Below are 21,019 nucleotides of genomic sequence, written 5' to 3'. Positions count from 1 at the left end.
GAGGCGAAGTAAAACAAACAAGGCGCAAAGGCATATTGACAAGACTGCAAATATTTGCGAGTGTTTTCAGTACAGTTAGGCTATTGTGTCATGTTTTAACTAACAGTTGCAATCTTTGTTTAACAAACAATCCTCTGCCATCTTTCACTTCTCCATGTATCATAATATTTAACATTGTTTATAAAATTATATTGTAACTATATTGTACAAAAAGTGTATTACAGTATGTAAAAATAATAATAATGATTATTATTATTGTTGTTGTTTTATTTATTTTTTAAACAACTGTGATTAAAAAAAAAAAAAGAGTATGAAAGCTGGACGCGAGCTTTGGGGATATCGCGTGATTTCAGGAGCTGTTACGTCACTCGTACTGCGGAAGTTGAGCAGCGCCACCATTGAAATTTGTCAGACAGAAAAAGTAATGTTGCGCACTTAAACATTTATCAAATGTTAACAAATGAACTTCTTGTGCACTTGAAGGCTGTTTCTAACAGAAAGCTTTCACTCTACACAGTATCCGCTCAAATGCTCATTTCAACCGGGCTGGTTTTTCGGTTGTTATTGACAAACGTAGTTAGCAGGTGAGCTAATGAGCTACAGTATGTATAAAGCCGGTGTTTTCCTGCAACGTTGAGTACTTCGCTGACGCTTAATAGTTGAACTAAAGCACCGACATGTGTTCTTTGAAGTAAATGGTGGCATGTATGGCTGCATGTCGTATTTTGAGATTTGCTCAGTTATTGAAGAAAGGACTGCCCACGAGACAAGTCTGGACCAAAACTTCACTTGTGGTGTCAGCTCAAGTTGTATTGTGAGTACATATTAGTACTGTCTTAACATTTTTAATCTGCCAATATACGCCGCTTTGTTTCAAAACAATATGTATGTCTTGTATTGTATGTCTTCTTTCACCCAGAATGACTGAACTGACAGACTTTGAGCCCTTGGCAAAGAGACTCAAGGTTGGAGACCGTTCCCCCAAATCCCCTTCATCGTCTCTCCAAGGTATTTTGGTAATCACGACATTAAAGCAATTTTATATGCCAAACAAGTTAAAAGCAGTATTTCATACTCTTTTCTCTGTTTCATTCTTCAGGTTCATCGTTATGTAGTAAAAGAAAAGATAATACTACAGTAGACGAGGAAAAGGGGCAAAACAACACAGATATCAAGATGGATACACAGCCAAAGACTGGAGCAGGTGGCTTGCGACGCATAAAGACAAATGCTTCCCATCAAAAAGTCGTCCCCAGACTGCAACAGAAGTTCAGAAATACACTTGACCGGTGGTTGGTCGCGCCTAGAAAAAACCCAAATACAAAAGAAGTATGCCAAACTGAGGATGTGGTAGAAATGACAGATGACAGTGCCTTTCAGGGCACCTCGGCTCAGTCACAGGAGTGCCAAATCGCCGAAAAACATACAGTCTCTGACACAGATGAAGAAACCCAACCCTTGACACCACAAGACCTGGAAGACGACGATCCAGTGTCGCCGCCAGGTTCAAAGGGTTCTGCAGAGACTCGGCTAATAGAGACGCTGCCCGCTGATGATGGCGGATCTGATAAAGAAGAAATGGAAATATGTGCAGCAAGCTCAGAAGGCCCCGCCAAGCACAATACGAAAATAACAGATTTCTTTTCAGGGAAATCATCACCACGTCTACCTGTGAAACGTGGCAGGCCAGATAAACCCACAGAGGAAGAAGATACAGACACAGACAGTCCATCTGCTGATGTCAAGCCTGACGTCAAATGGCTGGGGACGCCAATCAGTGACCTCAAGAGGATGCCTGAATGTAGCAGACGTCTTCCTCCACTGAGGGATGTTCCTGCCCAACACACTGTGATGATAAGGGTTTGAACAGTTCTTTCTTTTTTAAAACAACACACTACAGTACTGCAGGCCGCTACATAATAGAAACACACAGAAGGAGATATCAGCTAGGCAGCAGTATCAGGTGCTGTCTTATCCTTGGGAAACTGTGGGAGAGGCTGCATAGCAGTTATCAGGAAGGATGGAGATAAGTTTCTTCCGTAGAGAACATTTATGTTATTGTAAGCATTTTCATTACTATTCCTCTGTATTCACTCTGTTACATGATATTTAAGCATTAAATTAAGCATCCGAGTCAGCATAAAGCAGGATATTTTTCTGAGTGCACTGCTTTCAGAATAATTTTAAAAAGCATTACGATACGTAAGACAAATCAAAAAGGTACAACTGACTTTTCTTATTATTTAACCATTAAAGTGTATTGCCTATATGACATTTATACCGGGGCACACAGCTCATTTAGACTCGTAGCCCAGTTTTTGGATTGTGTACAAATATTGCATCTGTTAATGCCATTTTTTTAACCCACTCACATTGACAGACAGACCTTCTTCAGAGAGGTAAAGTTCCTGTTCCATATCCTGGGAGGTTTAAGGATACCTGGGACAATGTCCATGTCAAGATGCCCTGTTCCAGTAGTAACCTGTTTCCAGTAGAAGATGAGGTAATGGCTCAAGTGTTTATAGGCAGCATCACGTACAGTATACTGAACTCACCCTGCAGAGACCTAACAACAGTTGGGCTTTTTACAGGAAACACGAGAACTGCAGAAAAAGAGTCGATGGGAGTTGATCAAAGAAACATTAAACAAGGAATTTACAAGTCCACAAGGGTTAAAGGCAAGTTCCACATATTTCTTTTTATGGTGTGCTTAATTGCTTATTTGGTCCTCATCATGTCCACAGTGCTATAGTTGTTATTACCAGATTATGCCACAAGATGGCACCATGAGTCCAGAAACAGAGACAGACGCACAGAGAGAGACACACTAAGAATTTGTTTTAACTCGTACTTCCCTCTTCTGACTTTGTTTTCTGAATTTGTTTCTTTCAGAATGCAGTATTGAAATACAATGCATCACATGCCCAGAAATGGGATTTCACAGCATTATATCTATACTGCACTAAGGTAAGCAGTGTTAACAACGTTTTTAATCGCTGATCTTTTTATGAAATTCATTAAACCCATATGAGAGTGAAGTTTCTGTTGCCCTTCAAATTAACATTGTTGGAAGGGTCATTGAATTAATACTGGCATGCAGACCTAGAAACACAGATTGGAGCACATGTTAAAGTCGGATTAACTGTGAATTAAAGCAGATATCAGCTTCACGGCCGTTTCGGCTAATGCTGCGTTCAAGGCAGGCTTTTGAAACCGTAAGTTACAGCTTCAAGTCACAACTACGACTTGGTAGCGTTCCAGGTAACCCGTAGCTCGTGTTTTTACCATCCTGTTGTCTGTGAAAGTTCCCTATAACGGCCACTCGTAACTTCCGACCCGTGAACTCGTACCAGATCGAACTGGTATGACTTCACAGGAAGGAAAAACACAAAGTACGAGTTTCTTTGAACGCACCATGAGTTAGCAGCCCCCGCCCTTGTCAGGCATCAATTGGTCCTCGTGCTACGTCACCACATTCACGCGCATCCCTTGGCTGCACACACAGCCCTTCATGCCGTTCTCTCTCCTCATTGGATAACACTTGTATCCCACAAGGAAAATTTTCTCCTCGGGTTACAGCAGAGCAGAGTGACGGAGAGACTCGTGTTTAGGCTGAAATACTTCATGTAAGTGATTGCTGACGGAAAATAGGACTATTTAGGACTTATATTAACAAAAACATTCCACTGATATCTGCTTTAATGAAACATCAACTGTCTGATCATGACACGGCACTGCCCAGCAGAAGGCATCGTAAACCAGTGTTGCTGCCGCCTCTCACAGACCTCGTGTTAAAGAAGGTGCAGATGGCTCATTAGTTGGTGAGCATCAGTTTGTGAGAGGTGCAGGGATGTAAATGTCTCAATTAGCACCATATTAGATTTAACTTAATAAAGACAGTATTTAAGTGGCATTTGGACCAGTATCATTGATGGGAATTATCGTTAGTGTACACCAAATTCACAAGACTTAAAGGAAAGGGATTTATTTGGACACACTTTATCTTGCCTTGGTATCTGGACATGTATTTTAAGTGTGATATATATTTTTTTTGTTTTTAAATTATACTGGCCTCGAGTCATTTTCTTTACAGGCCAAGAGGAAAATAGGTCTGAGTTGCATCATGATGGCCAGAGCACTGTTAGTTCACTGGTCATTGCTCAAGAGTTGTCAGTGTGTTCTCCAGCCTCGTTCGGAGGCCATCCATCATCTGTTGTCTTGATGCACTCTGCGTCATCCCGTGTAGAGAAGCAGGGAGGGCTGTACTATTGTTTGGCTCATGAAGGGGATGAGAATATTCCATTTGGAGAGATGGGACATGTGACATGAGTGTTTTATACAAGAAATCCTGAGCCTATAAGACTGTACAAATGATAGGCTTCATTTTCATTACAGCGAGGGATTGCTCATCCACTCAGTGCTGGATGCATCATCTCGACTAGATGCCACAGGTTTTATGATATCTTTCATTTCAGGGAGGAAAAGTACATGTAACACCAGTATGTCAAATTTGTTGCTGTCATTTTCGCTCAAGAACAGTAATGGATTTCGCGCAGGAGAGTGTTGCAGCCTTTGAGAGGCAAAGTGGGAGTCTAGAGAAATAATGTAATCTTTTTGCCAAAAGGTCACATTTAGTAACTTGTCAGAACTGAAAATGGGTGGCATTATACCCCAGAGAGGGCTTTACTCCAGCCATATGCTGTTGAGCCAATTGTGTGCAGAACATATGCCATAAATCATATTAGAATGGGAGTTTTATTAGATAAAACCCGAACATGTTAAGAGGCTTTAGCCACGGGCAAAGTTTGGTTGTCAAAGCTGGGTTTGGTTTGCGTCAGGTCCACTGGAATGGCAAAATCTGATTTTAGTCAGACTGCAAAATGTCAAGTACCAATAAACGTATTGAAGTCGTTGGATTTCAAGCAAGATGCCAATAGAATCTAGCTAATTATATTAAACATTTGATTGTTTTGTCGATAGAAATGAAGAATGTGTGTTGGTATCATTGATTGATCATTAGTTGAGGGAGTAATATGTTTGACTGTACAATTGTGTGTGGTATATTAGATACTGTACTTGTAGATACGTTTTTATTGTTATTTGTATGTAATAGTACCTCTTACAGAGTACATTTATTTTATTTATATTGTGTATTATTGCAAAGCTGGCACACAGCTCCTCTTACCCAAGACTGTTTACTGCTCCTGCCCCTTTACACAGTTTATTAACAGCTTGATTGAGTAATTCATCTATCTTTTAATGGTCTAAAATGCTGAAGAGGCAGATACAATCAACCTACACATGTTGTATTTACAATGTAGTGACAGAAATTAGGCTTTATAGCACATAGAATATACTGTAGTGTTGGTGTATCACACATTTAATTCAAAGAGCCAATTACACAGGATTCAACAAGTTTGATTTATTTCCAGTGCAACACAAACATAAAAAGGGGGAGCAGCAAACAGGGCAATGTAAAAGTACCCCATTTTTCACTTTGTTACTTAGAGGCCAGAGTGCAGATACTGTAGCAGGATGGTTTTGAGTGTCAGAGAAAAATAGACATGAATGGCACAGAATGACGGGCTGGGCACCTTCATTGAATATTCATCCCAGCGATCACATCTTATGAATAACTGAAAAGCTGTTGACGGACAGCATCACTTTTGTTCACGTCTCATTCTGCAGCCAAGCCAGCGAGCGCTGTATTTACGGTTATGAGGATGCGAGTGTTTTTATTTTTTACATGGTCACACGTCCACAGGCGCAGTCAAGCAGATTGCTTTATTGCTCAGACCTGCGGGGAATAGGAACCGGGGCGCGAGGCGCTGTTTTAAATCTACATGGGGAGCTCTGGTTTCTCACTGTCCAAACCCTGACATCTTGCTTGATTACTTTGTCAGTTGGGTGTGATGTACAGACCTGTATCAAGTCATACAGAGAGTTAGCTCAGTTGATTTGAGGCACTGTCTTCTGCTGATTTAAGGAGCTCGGCTTATACTGCCTCAGCTATATCCACCGTCTTTCTGTCAACCGCCCTTCATTTATTACGCCCGTAGGAGCAGTTTATGATGTCAACCAGGTCATTACTTATGACAGTGTTTAGTCAGGCTTCCTTTGCCATAATATAAATGTTCTGGGCTAAATCACCAGTCAAGGCTCCTTGTCCTGGGAACACGCTGTCCTTTCTATTTCAAACGCTCGGTCATTTGCATCTATTCCAGGAAGACTGTTTAATCAGCTGGCGTGGTCCTGCAGCCTTGATGAAATTGCTTCGTGATTGATCATTCTGACATTTCGTAGCCAATATGGGTGTAAAGACAGGTAGAATGGTATATTGTCTAAAATACTGTATGTTAGTGCACAGACGCTGTGTTGTTGAGTCATGGATGGTTGGTACTTTACTTCAATATTTGGTTCTGGTGGTTCATTATTATAGATGAACTGTCCACCTAAAGCCGGATGCATCTTAATATTATAAAACTATATCTTTCATGTTCCCCTTTTAAAGTTCCCCTTTAAAGTTAAAGATATACAGGTCTGCATGCACAGTATTATAAATTAATCATTTCAAAGGAGGGTCTTGTTATTTGGTGTTCTGTACTGCTTGTTATTTTTCATTAATTTGTTTCTCTGTAAACTTGTACATGAAGTCTCATCATCTTGATAGAGACCATGGCTGTAATTTGATCTGTCCATCTCAAACTACTCAGCCCAAACAGCTAATAATGTCACAGCTGAGTTTTGTGGCAAAACAACAAACATAAACAGATCTCTTGCTCTCTCCAAGGTCCTGGAGCCTGATGCTGCCAAACATCTGTTTGGCTCCTTGTTGCCAGACATGGTGCAATTAGCACTGAGAGCATCTGAGCTCTGTACCAAGGTAACAGCCATCACTAACTAATGGACACTGACTCGCTGGTCTGTGACACAGTAGATCACTGCAGCATGTTGATCCCAAAGGTCACAGCAGGACAAATAAGCTTGTGAAATGGTAGTAAAAATGGTGAGGTCAAGGCATATAGCTATTGATAGTCATTTATCACATGTGTCATTGTCCTTTTGCTAATGCAGGATATTTTTTTTTTTGGCATGTACGTAGCTGTGGCTGGGAAAGTCTCATTAGAAAGGTTTTTGTGCATTCATTTAGCCAAGCAGACAATCGTTTAATTTTAATTTTACATCTGTATGTAAAATTTATTCTTAGTTTGATTAAGTGACTCACACAAGTGTATTTTCCAAGCAAACAGATTTGTACTAAAATATTACTCAAGCACTGGCAAGCTGTGTTGTAGACCATCTATGAAACCTTGGTCATCACATATGTGGCACAGACACTTGTGTTAGTTCATTGCTGTTTGTTATTCTATAATAGAACAGAATCTGTTTTAAGGATATAAGATATAGTTGCTGGTTATAGTTAATCCACTGAAAATAACATTGATTTTGTTTAACTGATCTTTGATTAAGATAAGAGATAAAGAGGTTAAGAAAACTAAATGGATTATCCCACTTGTGCATTATTATAATATAAAGAAACCTTGATGGGATAACCTAAACAATAAGCCAGCATTATTTGTATCTTCTGCCTGAATTGGACATGTGTCCAATGTGTCTATGTGTCTTGTAACCAAACAGACACAGAGCTGGTTATACAGATTGTTTATTTATAAATCCATAATCTTTATTGAAAGTATGGATCACATGTGCGCATGAACAGACCTTGATTATAATTGTAATGGCTGATTCAAGAAGCACAGAGTGCTTTAAAATTATTGCGTTTATGCAGCATGCTTCAGCTGTTTCATTTGGCAAATGGACCAAACAAATGATTTTGACCTTCCTCGGTTGTGCCTCTGTTCCTCCTTTTAGCCGATACCCCTCCTCAAGAGGGGCACGAACCACTCCATCACTATGTCTCAGGAGCAGGTGGCATGTCTGCTCGCCAACGCCTTCTTCTGCACCTTCCCGCGACGCAACTCCAGAAGAACTGAGTACGGCAACTATCCAGACATCAACTTCGTCAGGTAATAGCAGGAATGTGGTACTGACTCTCATGATGCTTTGCTTTAACTTACACAATCTAAATGATACAACTGTGACAACAAGCTTCATTTCCATCAGGGGGCACTACTGTATATGCTTTTCTAACTAACCATTTTCATCTTCTGGATGTTAAAGCGAGCAAATAAGCAAATGATCACATCAGTCACTTTTCATTGGGACATTTTTTTAAAAGCCACTCAGCTTTTAAATTGTGCAATCTTATTGGTAAGAACAGTTTTTTAGGGCTCACTATTTACCGGAACAAAATGTTTTGGTTCATCTGGTCACAAATTAATATCCACAGCTGGGCATTTTGCCTCAAAAGGGGATGTATGCTTTTGTACAGCTTATTGAGACAAGGGCAAAATGATTAATTTGTTATTATGAGGGGTATAAACAGTAAAGAAGACATAGAATAGGAGGTTTGCTTTAATTTGCTAATAATGAATGTCCGTCCTTATGTGTAGCTCACAAGCCAATCTTTTTTTTTTTCAGTTTTGTTGATCATGACAAACAGGGTGGCAGGAGGTTTTTTTTCTAAACCTCTGCAAAATTTTCACTGAGGAGAACGTCTGGGTGGTGTAATGCAAAATCAGTCTGCAGTTCGCTTCTCAGTCATGTCCCCCATCTCTGTTGGCATCATAGTGTAATTACCTAAATGGAGGCGGGAATTAGATTAACATTGACTCAGATGGCTGCCTTTGACAACGGAGAAGACCATTGGCTGTTTTGCTGAGGACTGTGACACTGAGTTCAATCGCATCAGTATTTCATTCACATAAAGGCTTTTGCTGTGATATAAAGGAAAGCAAGTTCCATCTTTTTAGCCTCTGGGTACCACTCCTGAATCACCAGGTGTGAGGCAGATATTAAATGCTTTGAAATTTCCATTTATTTATTTCCTTTTTGATCACATTCTTTGGGTCCCAAACTCTTCTTTTTTGTCCTTCATTATCATTTCACAAGAACGTTCATGCCTGATAGGTAAAGGAAGTAAAAACAAAGCTTTTATCTGCAGATGTTCTTTGAACTCAGTGCTGATTTCTTATTTGCATTGAGATAATTGAAACTTTTTATGTTTTCCTGGTTTGTACGTCTGCTCTGTCATTCAAAGTGTTTCTCAGAAAACTTTATTTTACCATAAAGTGCCATTAGCTGAGTTTTCTTGTGCTGATGATGCAGAAACCCGGCTGTCATACCTACTGTAGTCACTTATATCCTTTTCCTTAGTTACATCATAGCTTTCTGCACATCTGTGGGGAGTATGGTGATGTTATATAATTTTGTATTAATTCCTTACTCCCAAAAGACCCCATCGGGATTTGTTACTAAAAGCCTACTCTCACTAGTGGCTAGCTTATGTCAAAGGCAGTTTGCCCTGAGGACTACACAATGTATGATTGTTTCTAGGGGCCATGTTAACTAAAAAGAGAAGCGAATGCAGGAGTTGACTTCGATGAATGAGTTTCTCAGCCCCTGAGGGGGCCCCCAGTGCATCATGCTTTTATCATTATTTCATTTCACTCACATGAAATTACTTTCTCTTTATTGTGGCTCGTGAGGCGGGCTGTGGGGCTCTTTATGGATTTTCTCGAAAGGGAGACGGTGGGCTTAATGCTGAAAGTTCATTCAAACACACCAACTGCAACTCGCTGCCAGCAGCTTTGTGTAGTGCGCGTTTGTGTGTTACTTTTCAGGCGGACTGACCTCTTGCCTCCTGAGGATGTTGCTTAAAAGGGACACAGGGCTTCTTAATGTATCCCCAAGGAGGGAGCCCTGTTTCCCCTCTCTGCTCCTTTTTTTATGTGAGTGCTGTGAAGTGGCACATGAGTGTGACTCTGTGATGGCAAGCCCGGGGCAACTCCATTGTCGTAACAGTGAAGGAGCTCCTACATTATCGTCTAGTGACTGAAAGAGAAGCTGAGTGAGAGATGAACTAATTCATATCAAAAGTTAAAGCATGACTGAACTCACATGGCCAAAGTGGAGGTCTTGTGTCTCTATGGCACTGGTTATACAGGCAGTCTTTTTTCCAGGTCTTGGCTAAAGCTTTTTGAGTCTAAGACTTGGTGGTTTGTTTTGATGCTATAATTCTCATGCTCAAAAGCTGTTTTAATTCTTTCTTTTCTTTTCTTTTTTTAAGCACCATATCTGTAGCCTAACTTCAACAATAATTTAATGAGATTTTACATTTCTCTTGGTCTTCAGGTTGTTTGAGGGGTCCTCTTCAAGGAAGATTGAGAAGCTGAAAACCCTCATGTGCTACTTCCAAAGCATCACTGAGCAAAGTAGGTGTTTGGATTTAAAATTTCATGAGAAATTTAAATATTTTCAGTAATACATTCTTCTTATTGTAAAGTACGGTACAGTTTTAACAATGTTACTTACTTTTCTTGCTTTTCAGAGCCCACTGGACTTGTAACATTCACACGAAAAAGTTTGGATAAACCCATAAACTGGAAAAGGTGTGTATTGTACTGACCAAGTAAAGAAAACCTAATATTACTTATAAATGGTTTGAATATATATCTGTATGTTGTTTCTGCAAACCCAGTAGGCTGTTTGGAAGCAATTAAAGGTCCATATCCTTCATTTCATTCACTGTCAATAACCAGAAAACATTTTATCCTTTGTTTCAGCTCACAGACTCCACTCACGAAGCTCCACATTACTTGTGAAGGAACCATCGAGGATGATGGTTATGGGATGCTTCAGGTAAGATGCAGAGGAGGAGAAATGTCTCAGTCGGCTCAAGCTGTGTAAAGACAACATGATGGATGTGCTTAAAGGAAGTTTAATTTGCAGAATGATAATAAATTTTAGCTTGAAGCAGTTTTTAGTTGGAACGATTCTCCTCCTTGTCCTCGGCTCCCGTTCTCTTTTCCACTGAGCCGCCTCTTTCTGGAGTCTTTCACCCAGATTGCTTACTACTGCTGAAAAGGCCTGTGAGGGAGCCTGTGTCACATCCGAGGGAGTGTGTGCTGGGACTGGGGTCGAGGCCTCTGAGCCTCCTCCGCTCAAAGTGTCGGCCGAGCTTCCTGTACACTGTCAGGACGGCCCGCTTTGCCTTTCACCTTTTGTTTGCCTCCAGTTGCCACAAGCTGACAGCTGATGTGCACACATGACCAGCTCCGGGGCACACTGCGGCCCGGATTGATGGATGCTCTGCTCTGGGTAGGGGGGTGGGGTGGGTGCTGACAGCCTGTCAAAGCAGACTTTGGAGCCTGGCTTGTTGTCCCAGAGTTGAGTGACCAGTTTGGGGAGATCTGCTCTCAGACTGCAGCTCGCCCCCTTTGCATCTTCCTCCTGAGGTTGTGACAGGGTTGGTCTGGGCTCCTCTACAGGCCAGTGAGCAACAACTGTCAGTCCTGAAATTGGATTATATGTATGTTCCACGTGGCTGCTTTCTGACTAAAACAATGAGTTGCCACGTCTGTGTCTGAGCTGAATTGAATAGGTGCGGATTTTCTTTTGAATCATAAACAGACCCAAAATAAAGAGGTACACCAGTGTCACCTGAAGATCTGTGCACAAACCTGGAAAGAACACAAGCAGCCAAAGATATCGCAGGCATCAGTCAGCAGTCAATTTAGCAGCATGTTATGACTGGAGGGAGATGTTTGCTTTGGACTCCAGGCCTGCACTTCTTGTTGTGATATTTGCTATTGGCAGCAGCAGACTGAAGTGCCCCTCCTGGGGAGAGCTCATTTTGGCATGGGGGGACAGAGGCCTGAGTAATGTGAGCACCTCAGGCAACCTCCCCAACAAGCTTGTCTCAGATTCTGTCACAGGCAAAATAAAAAGGGAGGATATCCTTCTGTGAGGTGTTTTCTTGAAGCGTCAAATACAATCTTTAGTTCCTTTCATCTAAATTATGTTGTTTGTTTTTTTGTTTCAAGCATGTGACAAAAGATCAGATGTTTTAAAAGTCTTTTTTTTTTTCATTCTCATTCATCTGTCCTGATTTGCAGGTGGATTTTGCCAATCAGTTTGTGGGAGGAGGAGTCACCGGCTCTGGTCTAGTTCAAGAGGAAATCCGTTTTCTGATTAATCCTGAGCTCATTGTCTCTCGCCTCTTCACTGAAGCCTTGGATCATAATGAATGTTTGATCATCACAGGTCAGTGATCAAAAATTCTCTTACATCCTTGTCGAACCATAATTTCTGCTGGAGGACTCCGATGATGCAATTATTGATCATGCAATCCGTTCATCCAGATGAGATCAATAATGCCCGGGTTCACTTTTCTCATGCTTGACCTATAATTTGACAGACGAAACATAGTAAATGTTTCTGGTCACACACAGCGTGGAGTACACACCTTCAATTTACCCCCATCCTGGCTCAGCGAGAGGCAGAAGGATGTTTGTGGCAATTGGCCTGTTTTCTGCATCTGTCCTTGTCACATGTTTCCTTTTGATTGGCTGTAAAGGGGAGAGCTGCGTTAGTCAGGAGCAGGAGATTGGGCTTTCCTGATTGCTCCGTTGCCCGTCTCTGTTGAGTAATTCCCACTGATTGTACTTCAGTATTGAGTGGATCTGGCAGACAAGGTTAGGATGGGCCAGCAGACCCACTAACAAGGGCTAGCCCTGAGGAGTCCCAGCAGGAGGCTGATGGTGCCTGTCTGGTTTTTTTTTTTTGTTTTTTTTTTAATCAAACAGTTTGTCTATGTGAGATAGTAATTGAAGGAGCTTGGAAACCAGTGTTATGTCATATGGCAGTACTAGCTAATCAAAATTAAAAGAAGCCTGCACAAATTAATTTGTTGGTCCACTTAACTAAACACATTTAATCATTTAATCAGCTGCTGCCAAAGACACAACTACAAATGAATGCTAATGTTCCATCCATATTTTTTGCTACATGTGTAACCGCCAAAAAACAATCATCAATACAGGTTCAATAGTTTACCTCAGTTAGGTCATTGTCCCAGGCAGATATCAATGCAGTTCCTTGTTACTTTGTCAAGTTGTATTATGTAATGCAAGACCATGACCAGTAGAAGTGTTATACTGGAAATGACCACATCCCCTAAATAGATGAGTTGCGTTATCATTACATAACGCATGGGTTGGGTTTGAACAGGAAGTGATGCAGCAGAGCCTCCACCCTCCTGATAACCAATCACATTGCCATATCAGATCTTCTTGCTTCGGCGGAGTCACCTTCAGACTTCTTGCTGGCCATCTCTCCCCTCGCCTCCACTTACACCACTTAACTTTATTACTGGGGCCCAGAATTAATGATAGCTGGAAGACCTGCCCAAGACCTGCTCCGCTAATGGACTCTTCCATTCCATCATCTTTATTAAACCCTGCCCGTATCTCTCGTCCCGCCCGTTGTAAAAGTCCAAGTCTTTGGCTGCGTTGTGGCCATGTGGTAAATCATATTCCCCTGTGATACATTTTGGCATACAGTAGGGAAGCTAATGGATCTTACGTCTGCACTGAAATTTGCAAAAGTGCCCTGGCCTAATTGAATTTTCCTTGATTGCTAGGTATCTGGCTGCTGTTGGGGCGGTCAAAAGTATAAATAGTATCAAGGAGAAGTCATATGATTCATTGAATGGCAGTGCTGACCAGAAACTACAGTGCAAGGTTAACGCAAGCAGGAGATTGTAGCGTAGCTGTCTTGATGCTGCACAAAATCTTGCTTTTGCATTATCTTTTTGTATCAATAGCAGACTTTCATTTTTGAAAATAGTCTTTGGAGAAACCAATGATGGCATTAAATTGAGATTTTTCTTAAATTGAAAATTTTATGGAAAGAATTTTTATGGTGATGAACATGTATTCTCATTTTCTTACATGCAGACCTTAGCAGAAATGCAATAGTTAAACTCAATATGGGGCACTCCTGACCTTTTACAGCCTCAGGTACAGCACAAATATGAGACACTTTGTTTTAATGTATTTACACATGAATGGAACAACCTTCAAGACCATTGGGGATCATGATCTTTATGCAACGTATTTGTTGTTTATAAATAATTTCTAATAACCAGACACATCTTACCCTGACCAAGATTGATCCCCTTCACACAACAAATAACTGAAAATGACAAATGGGTTGCATGGAAAATCAAAAGCATAATTTGTATTTTTTCCTGAAGGTTATTCCTTTCAAATGCAAATCTGGTTGATCACAGGGTTTGATATTTTTGGAGACCCAGAAAAGGTCAGGTGTATGCATAGTTAACACAAAGCCATCTTATTTGGCAGTGGTAGTATTATTTTGTTTTGAATTGCTTTACATTTTATTTAAAAATTCAAACATTACTGGAATATTTTTGTCCACAAATTGAGAGGTCCGAGTTCAACATAGATACAAATCTTCAATTAGCTCCCATGGTGCTGCAGGTTGACATGAGTGTGTGTTTTTATGATTCCAAAAAGAGGTGACACTGTCATTGCCCTCTGTCTCAGTGTCTTTTATTAACGGTGACTTGACCAACCACACAGTTACAGGGTAAAATCTGCACCTAAAAATCCTAGATTTTCAGTGAGACCAAAGCTCCTCAGTTTCTGATTTGTCCACGCTTGAGAGATGCTAACTTGATGATGCCACGGCAGATAACTTAATTTAAGCATCTTAAATTTATTATTGCAGCAGTAATTTTTACTTTTACGGTTTTTAAAAAAATTACAAAATGGGGGATGGAAGCTGATTATTAGTGAAATACCCGTCAAGTGGAACCTGCTAAAGAGATTCCCTCCCCCCCATATGCACCTTCTAATACATGCTGACTAAGACCCCACTACTAATCACTTGGTTTATCCACTTTCCAGCATGAAGCAGCCCACAAAGTGCTCTCCACATTCAGGTTCTAATGAGCCATAATGAATGGGAAGTTAATTTGTGGCCTCATTTGTTTGACTGCGCTGTTGCCTCCCCACCTAACGCTCCCCTTTTACGGGTGTTGAGAGTTCCCCATGTGGGCGTGCGGTCAGTCGCTGCTTCTCACATCGTTTTTAAGAGGGAGCAATAACTTGACCTTCCTCTTGTCAGAAGACAGCTGCTCCTGCTTCCTCCGATCGATTAAAATCAACTAGTATTGTGTAGGATACCCTTTTTGTGTCATTATGTGTCTGCTAATGCAGTGTAATCCGGCCAGCCTCTTTAGCTTTGCTACAAATGGTATGTGCAGGGAGGACTCTTTATTTTTGACCAGGTTTGAAAAACTAATTAAGATATTCATGTCTTGCAATGGTATGTGGTCAATATCTCTGTTTGCTTTGTACCAGGTACACAACAGTACAGTAAATACACAGGCTACGCTCAGACGTACCAATGGGCTGGCAGCCACAAGGACACAACCCCAAGGTATTTATGACACTCAAATGCATACATTTGTTATGTTATGTTAAACCCATTTCCTGTCATCATTATAGCAGCCTAGGCTAGGGGAGGGCAGTTTTGTTTGGCTTCCATCCATAACTTAAGTCCAGACTTGGAGAGCTCCACAACTACTGGATGGATTGCCATAACATTTTCATGGCCCTGAGAAGATGAATCCTTGTGACTGTGGTGCTCACCTGACTGTTATGATGAAATCCCTGCAAAGATAATGACATTTACTTTGCATTTAATTCTAATTAACAAATGTTAGCATCCTAACAGGCTACATTTAAATGATAAACAATATGAAAAACAAAATACTTGCTAAAGTTCAGCATTGTTATCAGGAGCAAGTTTCTGTTCTGATGTTACAGCCTCACTACAGTAAGAGCTTTAGTTTAGAAAATGTTCATATTCTCTGCAACTTTGCAGACAGTGATTTGAAGATTCATGTGTCAGGTGAATTTTCATTTGCACTTAAAAAAAAAAGAAAAAAATACATGGCTTTTAATGTCTCATTTGACTTCCTATTTTTGATATTGATGTATGAGAAATCTATCACCATCTTCACAAAAGCCCAGCTGTTCTGCTACAAAAAAGCACTGGAAAAAAAATATTTCTATGGTCTGTTTCAGAGATGGTTGGCAGAGAAGATGCACAGAAATTGTGGCCATTGATGCACTGCAGTTCAGGAACTTTCTTCAACAGTTTAGCCCAGAGAAAATCAACCGAGAGCTCAACAAGGTAATCTTGATTTTCCATTAACACGTGTTTCTTACTAGATTTAGTCTTTTTTTTCTCTCTTGTCTGTCTGTTTTGTTTCTTTTTTCTTTATGACACAGAGCATGAATCCTAGGTTATGCTTTTCGCTCTTGTGCTTGATGCAAGATCAGACTGTGGCTTAGAATAAAATGCCAGACATCCAAAACAAAACATGCCAGCTCACAGGAAAATGGGTGTTAGTCAGTGTACGTTGAGTGCTGCTCGAACTGCATTTTTTTTCTTCTTCAGTAGACAAATAAAGTTTGTATAATTTATGACAGTGGAAGTAAGAGGGGAAACAACTGCTACTCTTTGATGTTATGCTTTGATCCCTCCATAGTCATGTTTCTTTAAGAGTGTATGCTACAGTGATGCTGTGTTTTAACTTTATTTGCAATTTCACTTCATGCTTGGTTTGTGCAGATTTAATGGTCTAAGTGCGAGACCATTTAGCTGATAATCGGAAAGCTGCCTCTTCACAAATGTCAGCTGAGATGACACTGACTCATGTTTATTTTTCTCGGTAAATATTTGAACTATAGATAAGTGTCACAAGTGTGTAATACAGACTGATGCATTGTCATTTATGCAGAGAATAAGCTTAATCTTATTCATTACACTCTCCATTAGGCCCAGAATGAATTTTAATCAATGTAATGGCCTGGGGGGTGCTTAATCACAATTATTATATTTACATCACTTTTTTTTTTTAAAGTAGGAATGGTTCCATATGTGGTGCCCTCGCAGTCAAAGATGCTCATTCGTAATAGAAAATCAAGATGTTAATGTTGCCAAGTCGGCCCGTCAGAGAGCATGGAGGAGTTTGACAGCTCTGACAGGGCTGTGAAGAATGCACCAACATGAAGATCAATCCTGTTTCGAATATTGTTTAGCTCACTGTCACATCTGCCCTTTCACAGGAAGAATTTATGACTGGTCAGGGATAGGATGTGCTCTTACCATTCAGTTTCACAATCGACTTCAGCTCCAATGTGAAAACTAATGTCCAGAGACCCTTCAGATCCTTTATTTACTATCTGCTACCAATAGAAATTATTTTGACATTTATGACATATAACCCCACTTGACATGTCGGATTTTGTCAATGTAAAGTGTGGGATTACTAATATGTGAAAACCCACTCAAATATTTCATGAGTGGCAGTGTGAAGAGGTGTTAAAAATGTATGTTCTGTCAGGCCAATAAACCTATTCACTGAACGACGTGTCGAGCACCAGGCCTTCAGGCAAATGGAATTACTTTGTCGCTCGCTTTATATAGTATATTCCATTTACATTTGACGGTGAGGAGACGTTCTGTAGGCCCAGTTCTTATTAAACATACCACTGATCTGGAACATGGGGGGGTGATCCCAAGACCTGAGGCTCATCAGAGCCAATTTTGGCTTTTTGTACCTTGTAACCAACATATCATCATGAGGCCGACAGTTTGATGGAGCATCAGTCCAAGAAAACCTGGTTCATTCACAATTTTGATAACAGAAGAGTTATTGTGATGCAGTGTCTGAAATCTGCTACCTCGTGAATTATATGTGTATATATATTTTTTTTGTTTGTTTGTTTATTGATTTTATTAATTTAGGTTCTGCATATAAGTCCTAAACAATGTAGTGTATAGAGCATGCCCAAAATCCTGGTGCAATAGCCTGTGAATAACAGTCATAAGACTACATAATGGTAATGGTGTCTCAGCGTACTGTTCACTATTGAGTAAACTAGCAATTGTTTTCTATGTGGAGACTAATAAATATCTGCTACAAAACATTAGTCCTATCATACCAAATCTCTGTTTGTTTTCATTTCCTTTCCTAATTTGCCACCTTCTCATTTAGGCCTTCTGCGGCTTCGCTCGCCCTGAGGAACAAAGCGAAAACCTCTCCGCAGTGGCAACGGGGAACTGGGGCTGTGGGGTTTTTGGAGGTGACGCGCGTCTCAAAGGTAAGCACTGACGTAAGACTGGCGTCAGCAGATCTCGTGGACAAAATGTGCTCGGATCATCTTGGCGCGTTTGGCAGTCTGAGCGGACTCTCCTCCTGGTTAAAGCAGAATACATTTCAGATTGAAAGGCTCCAGCAGATCAGTGTGGGCATCCATTTGTCTTCCGGGAATGCGTTCATTTACTTAAGGCCTATTCGTCGCCTTCCTTCTATTGATCAAATGACAAAGTTAATATGTTTCATTAATAGTGAAATTGATCGCCTGCTCGAGCCCATCAATCCGTTACGGCACTTTGTCTGAGCCTTGTATCACTGTCACTGAGCAGGGAGCTTAAGGAGAGTTTATGCTAACCGCTTGCAGTCATATAGCTCTGCCTCTCGCTTTCTCTTCCTGTCTTAGCGCCGCTGTGCTTGCGAGCTAAACATACATCCGTACATATTTGTTAATTAGCTGAAGCAAGGGAAAAGCCCTCCACAGACACAATCACCTACTGTCTCCTTAATGACGTGCCTCCCGGGAAGAGTTTGGTAATTCATACGCAGCTCTCCTCCTGGATTTACCTTCTGTGGCCTCACAAAGCCACTTATTTTTTAATTGTCAGATAATTTTTTGAAGAAAGTGGTCTTAACAGAACAGAGAGGAGAAACTGCTGAAGTGCAGACATATTCAGCTCAACCCCTCTTCGGGAAAATGTTGATTCAGTTTTCCTCATTAACTTGCCACTGTCCCAACCTTCATTAATCAGCAGACACATTTCCAGTCTCCTGAAATATTCACAGCTCTCCAGGGCCAGACCTGGTCTCTCTTTGTAACTAATCCAGACTTCTCAGTAGGGGTGAGACCTATTCCCTCGATTATTTACCTTTTACTGTATGTGCCACAGAAGCAAGTGCTGCTCACTGTTAATTGTGAATCGGTTACTGGACGACTCCTCAGACCTCTTGTTTATGTGACCTTTGCTGTGGTTTCACTACCAGGAAGATGAAAGTGTGTGAACAAACCTGCCATGTTTCTTTGCGGTATAAAAAGCCACTTTTTCTACTGCGGTGGAACAGATTTTGTGTCACTCTCACTGTTGAGATTTAACACAGGCTTCTTTTCCTCCAGCCCTGCTCCAGATGCTGGCAGCTGCTGAGGCGGGCCGAGATGTAGCCTATTTCACCTTTGGTGACAGCCAGCTCATGACAGATGTCCACAAGATGCACTCCTTCCTCACTCAGAGGAAGATCAGTGTCGGTAAGGCAAACAACCATCCTGCCTGCTTCTTGTTTACATGCAACTGTGCTTCTCTGATGTGCACTTTTTTTGCGAGTTCCCTGCCAACACTGTGGTGGATCATTTAAAACTATGATTGATAATTATTTTCCAATACTTGTTAGGATTTATTGTAAATGATGTGATCGCATAACGCAATGATGTAGCTAATTGCAGATACTGAAGACTGTAGTTCACATTTTCCTTGCTGTGAGGCTACACAACATACACAATCTCCTCGTCTCCATTACAGGGAAGGTGTATGATCTCCTGGGCCAGTACTACAGCTCAGTGTGCAGGAGCTGCCTCAGCCGGCGCCCTGACGTCAGCCTCTATTCCTTCATCTACCAACAGGTCAGCTCCTCCCCGGTGCCCGGCGAATCCGACAGGCACTCGGCCAGACAACATGTCCCCACAGACTGCCATTAAGGTCAGGTGGCTGATGAGTCACTGTGCCTTATCTTCTGAAAAGCGAAACACTTACCAGTCTGCCTTTAGATTTATTTTTTTTAATCTTAATTTCTTTTGTTGGACAAACTTTAAATGAACGGTTCCAAATGTGGTCTCCACCACTGGCAGCTGAAAATGGAAATCTGGCACACAGAGATCTTTTTTTTTCAAAAACGAGTGACCTGCAGAGGGGGATTAGTTAATGACCCTGTCTGTCGCTGCAGTCCAAGCAGCGTTCATTTCCCTGCTGCTGGTAATACGCCAATGGATTGAGCTTCAATATGACGCAATTGTGATTTTAATGGTGAGGCAAAGGTTGCCATCCATCTTCAGAGTTTGTCATGTTGCCTTTTTTTACACCCACACATATCCAGCCTAATTGAATTGGCTGTCAGAAATCAAGTTAAAGGAAAAGAATAACAAGAACAGGGTTTGGAAAGCTTGAAGCCTTCTACGGAAAGCAATATGCTTTGTGAAGTAATCTCCTACCTTCTGCATTTCTAGCTGTAAAATTCTGTTTATAGTCATGGGTCTATGAATACATTTCTGTGGGATCTTTGTTGTGCGCCATAAACATTTTAAACAACCCAGCTGCACTTAAAATATTAATTGGATTTCTTTGTTCTGTATTTTACAACTGATTTCAGATCAAATCTGTTTCTGATATTTGTTAAATCTGATGAATTTTGCTGAATCTTCCTGAGAATTTTTGTTTTTGTTTTTCAAACCATCTTAATAAAAACAAATTAGTTTTAAGTCGATGTCATATTGTAATCTTTAATATTGCATATTGTGTAGCCGTGTTTGAAATGGAGCCACAAATGTCAGTTATCTCCCAGCAATCTGTATGATGGCTTCTTGTCCCATGGATGTTACGGGCGAGATGAGTTTCCGTACAGCCGTGCCATTCATCTCTCCCCAGCTATTGCTTCACCCTTTCACTCACAGTTTAATAAGGTCATACCTTTTATATAAACTGTACATGACACCTAATTAAGTAAAGAGTAGATCATAGAACATCCAGTCGGAGGCGGGAGTCAGGCGGTGGGACTCCCTTGTGATTTCTCTGTCTGTCGGACAAAACACAGCGTCGTTTGCATTAGGAAAAAGCTGCTTGACGGAGGTTTGACCTTTGACACTTTGTATTGTGGTTGGATGACATTTGACAGGTTTTAAAGCAACATAAGGCAAAAAAGGTGACGTGTATGTAT

General features: G+C 40.9%; 1 protein-coding gene across 1 annotated transcript; it reads left to right on the top strand.

The window, feature by feature from the left end:
- The first annotated feature begins 403 nt into the window (after positions 1 to 403).
- Positions 404 to 20,502, top strand: LOC311002634 (poly(ADP-ribose) glycohydrolase). Its single transcript, XM_083994049.1, has 17 exons — positions 404 to 814; positions 920 to 1,008; positions 1,100 to 1,860; positions 2,381 to 2,503; positions 2,592 to 2,678; positions 2,893 to 2,967; positions 6,791 to 6,883; positions 7,873 to 8,027; positions 10,255 to 10,334; positions 10,451 to 10,511; positions 10,686 to 10,761; positions 12,018 to 12,165; positions 15,291 to 15,369; positions 16,020 to 16,128; positions 17,999 to 18,104; positions 19,212 to 19,340; positions 19,612 to 20,502. Exons 1-17 carry the CDS (start codon positions 696 to 698, stop codon positions 19,785 to 19,787), a joined length of 2,466 nt encoding a protein of 821 aa, XP_083850175.1. The 5' UTR covers positions 404 to 695; the 3' UTR covers positions 19,788 to 20,502.
- The last annotated feature ends 517 nt before the right edge of the window (positions 20,503 to 21,019 follow it).

This window comes from Trachurus trachurus (genome assembly GCF_905171665.1).
Source record: "Trachurus trachurus genome assembly, chromosome: 19".
In the NCBI taxonomy this organism is placed as follows: Eukaryota; Metazoa; Chordata; class Actinopteri; order Carangiformes; family Carangidae; genus Trachurus; species Trachurus trachurus.
This window is presented reverse-complemented; position numbering and strand designations above follow the sequence as displayed.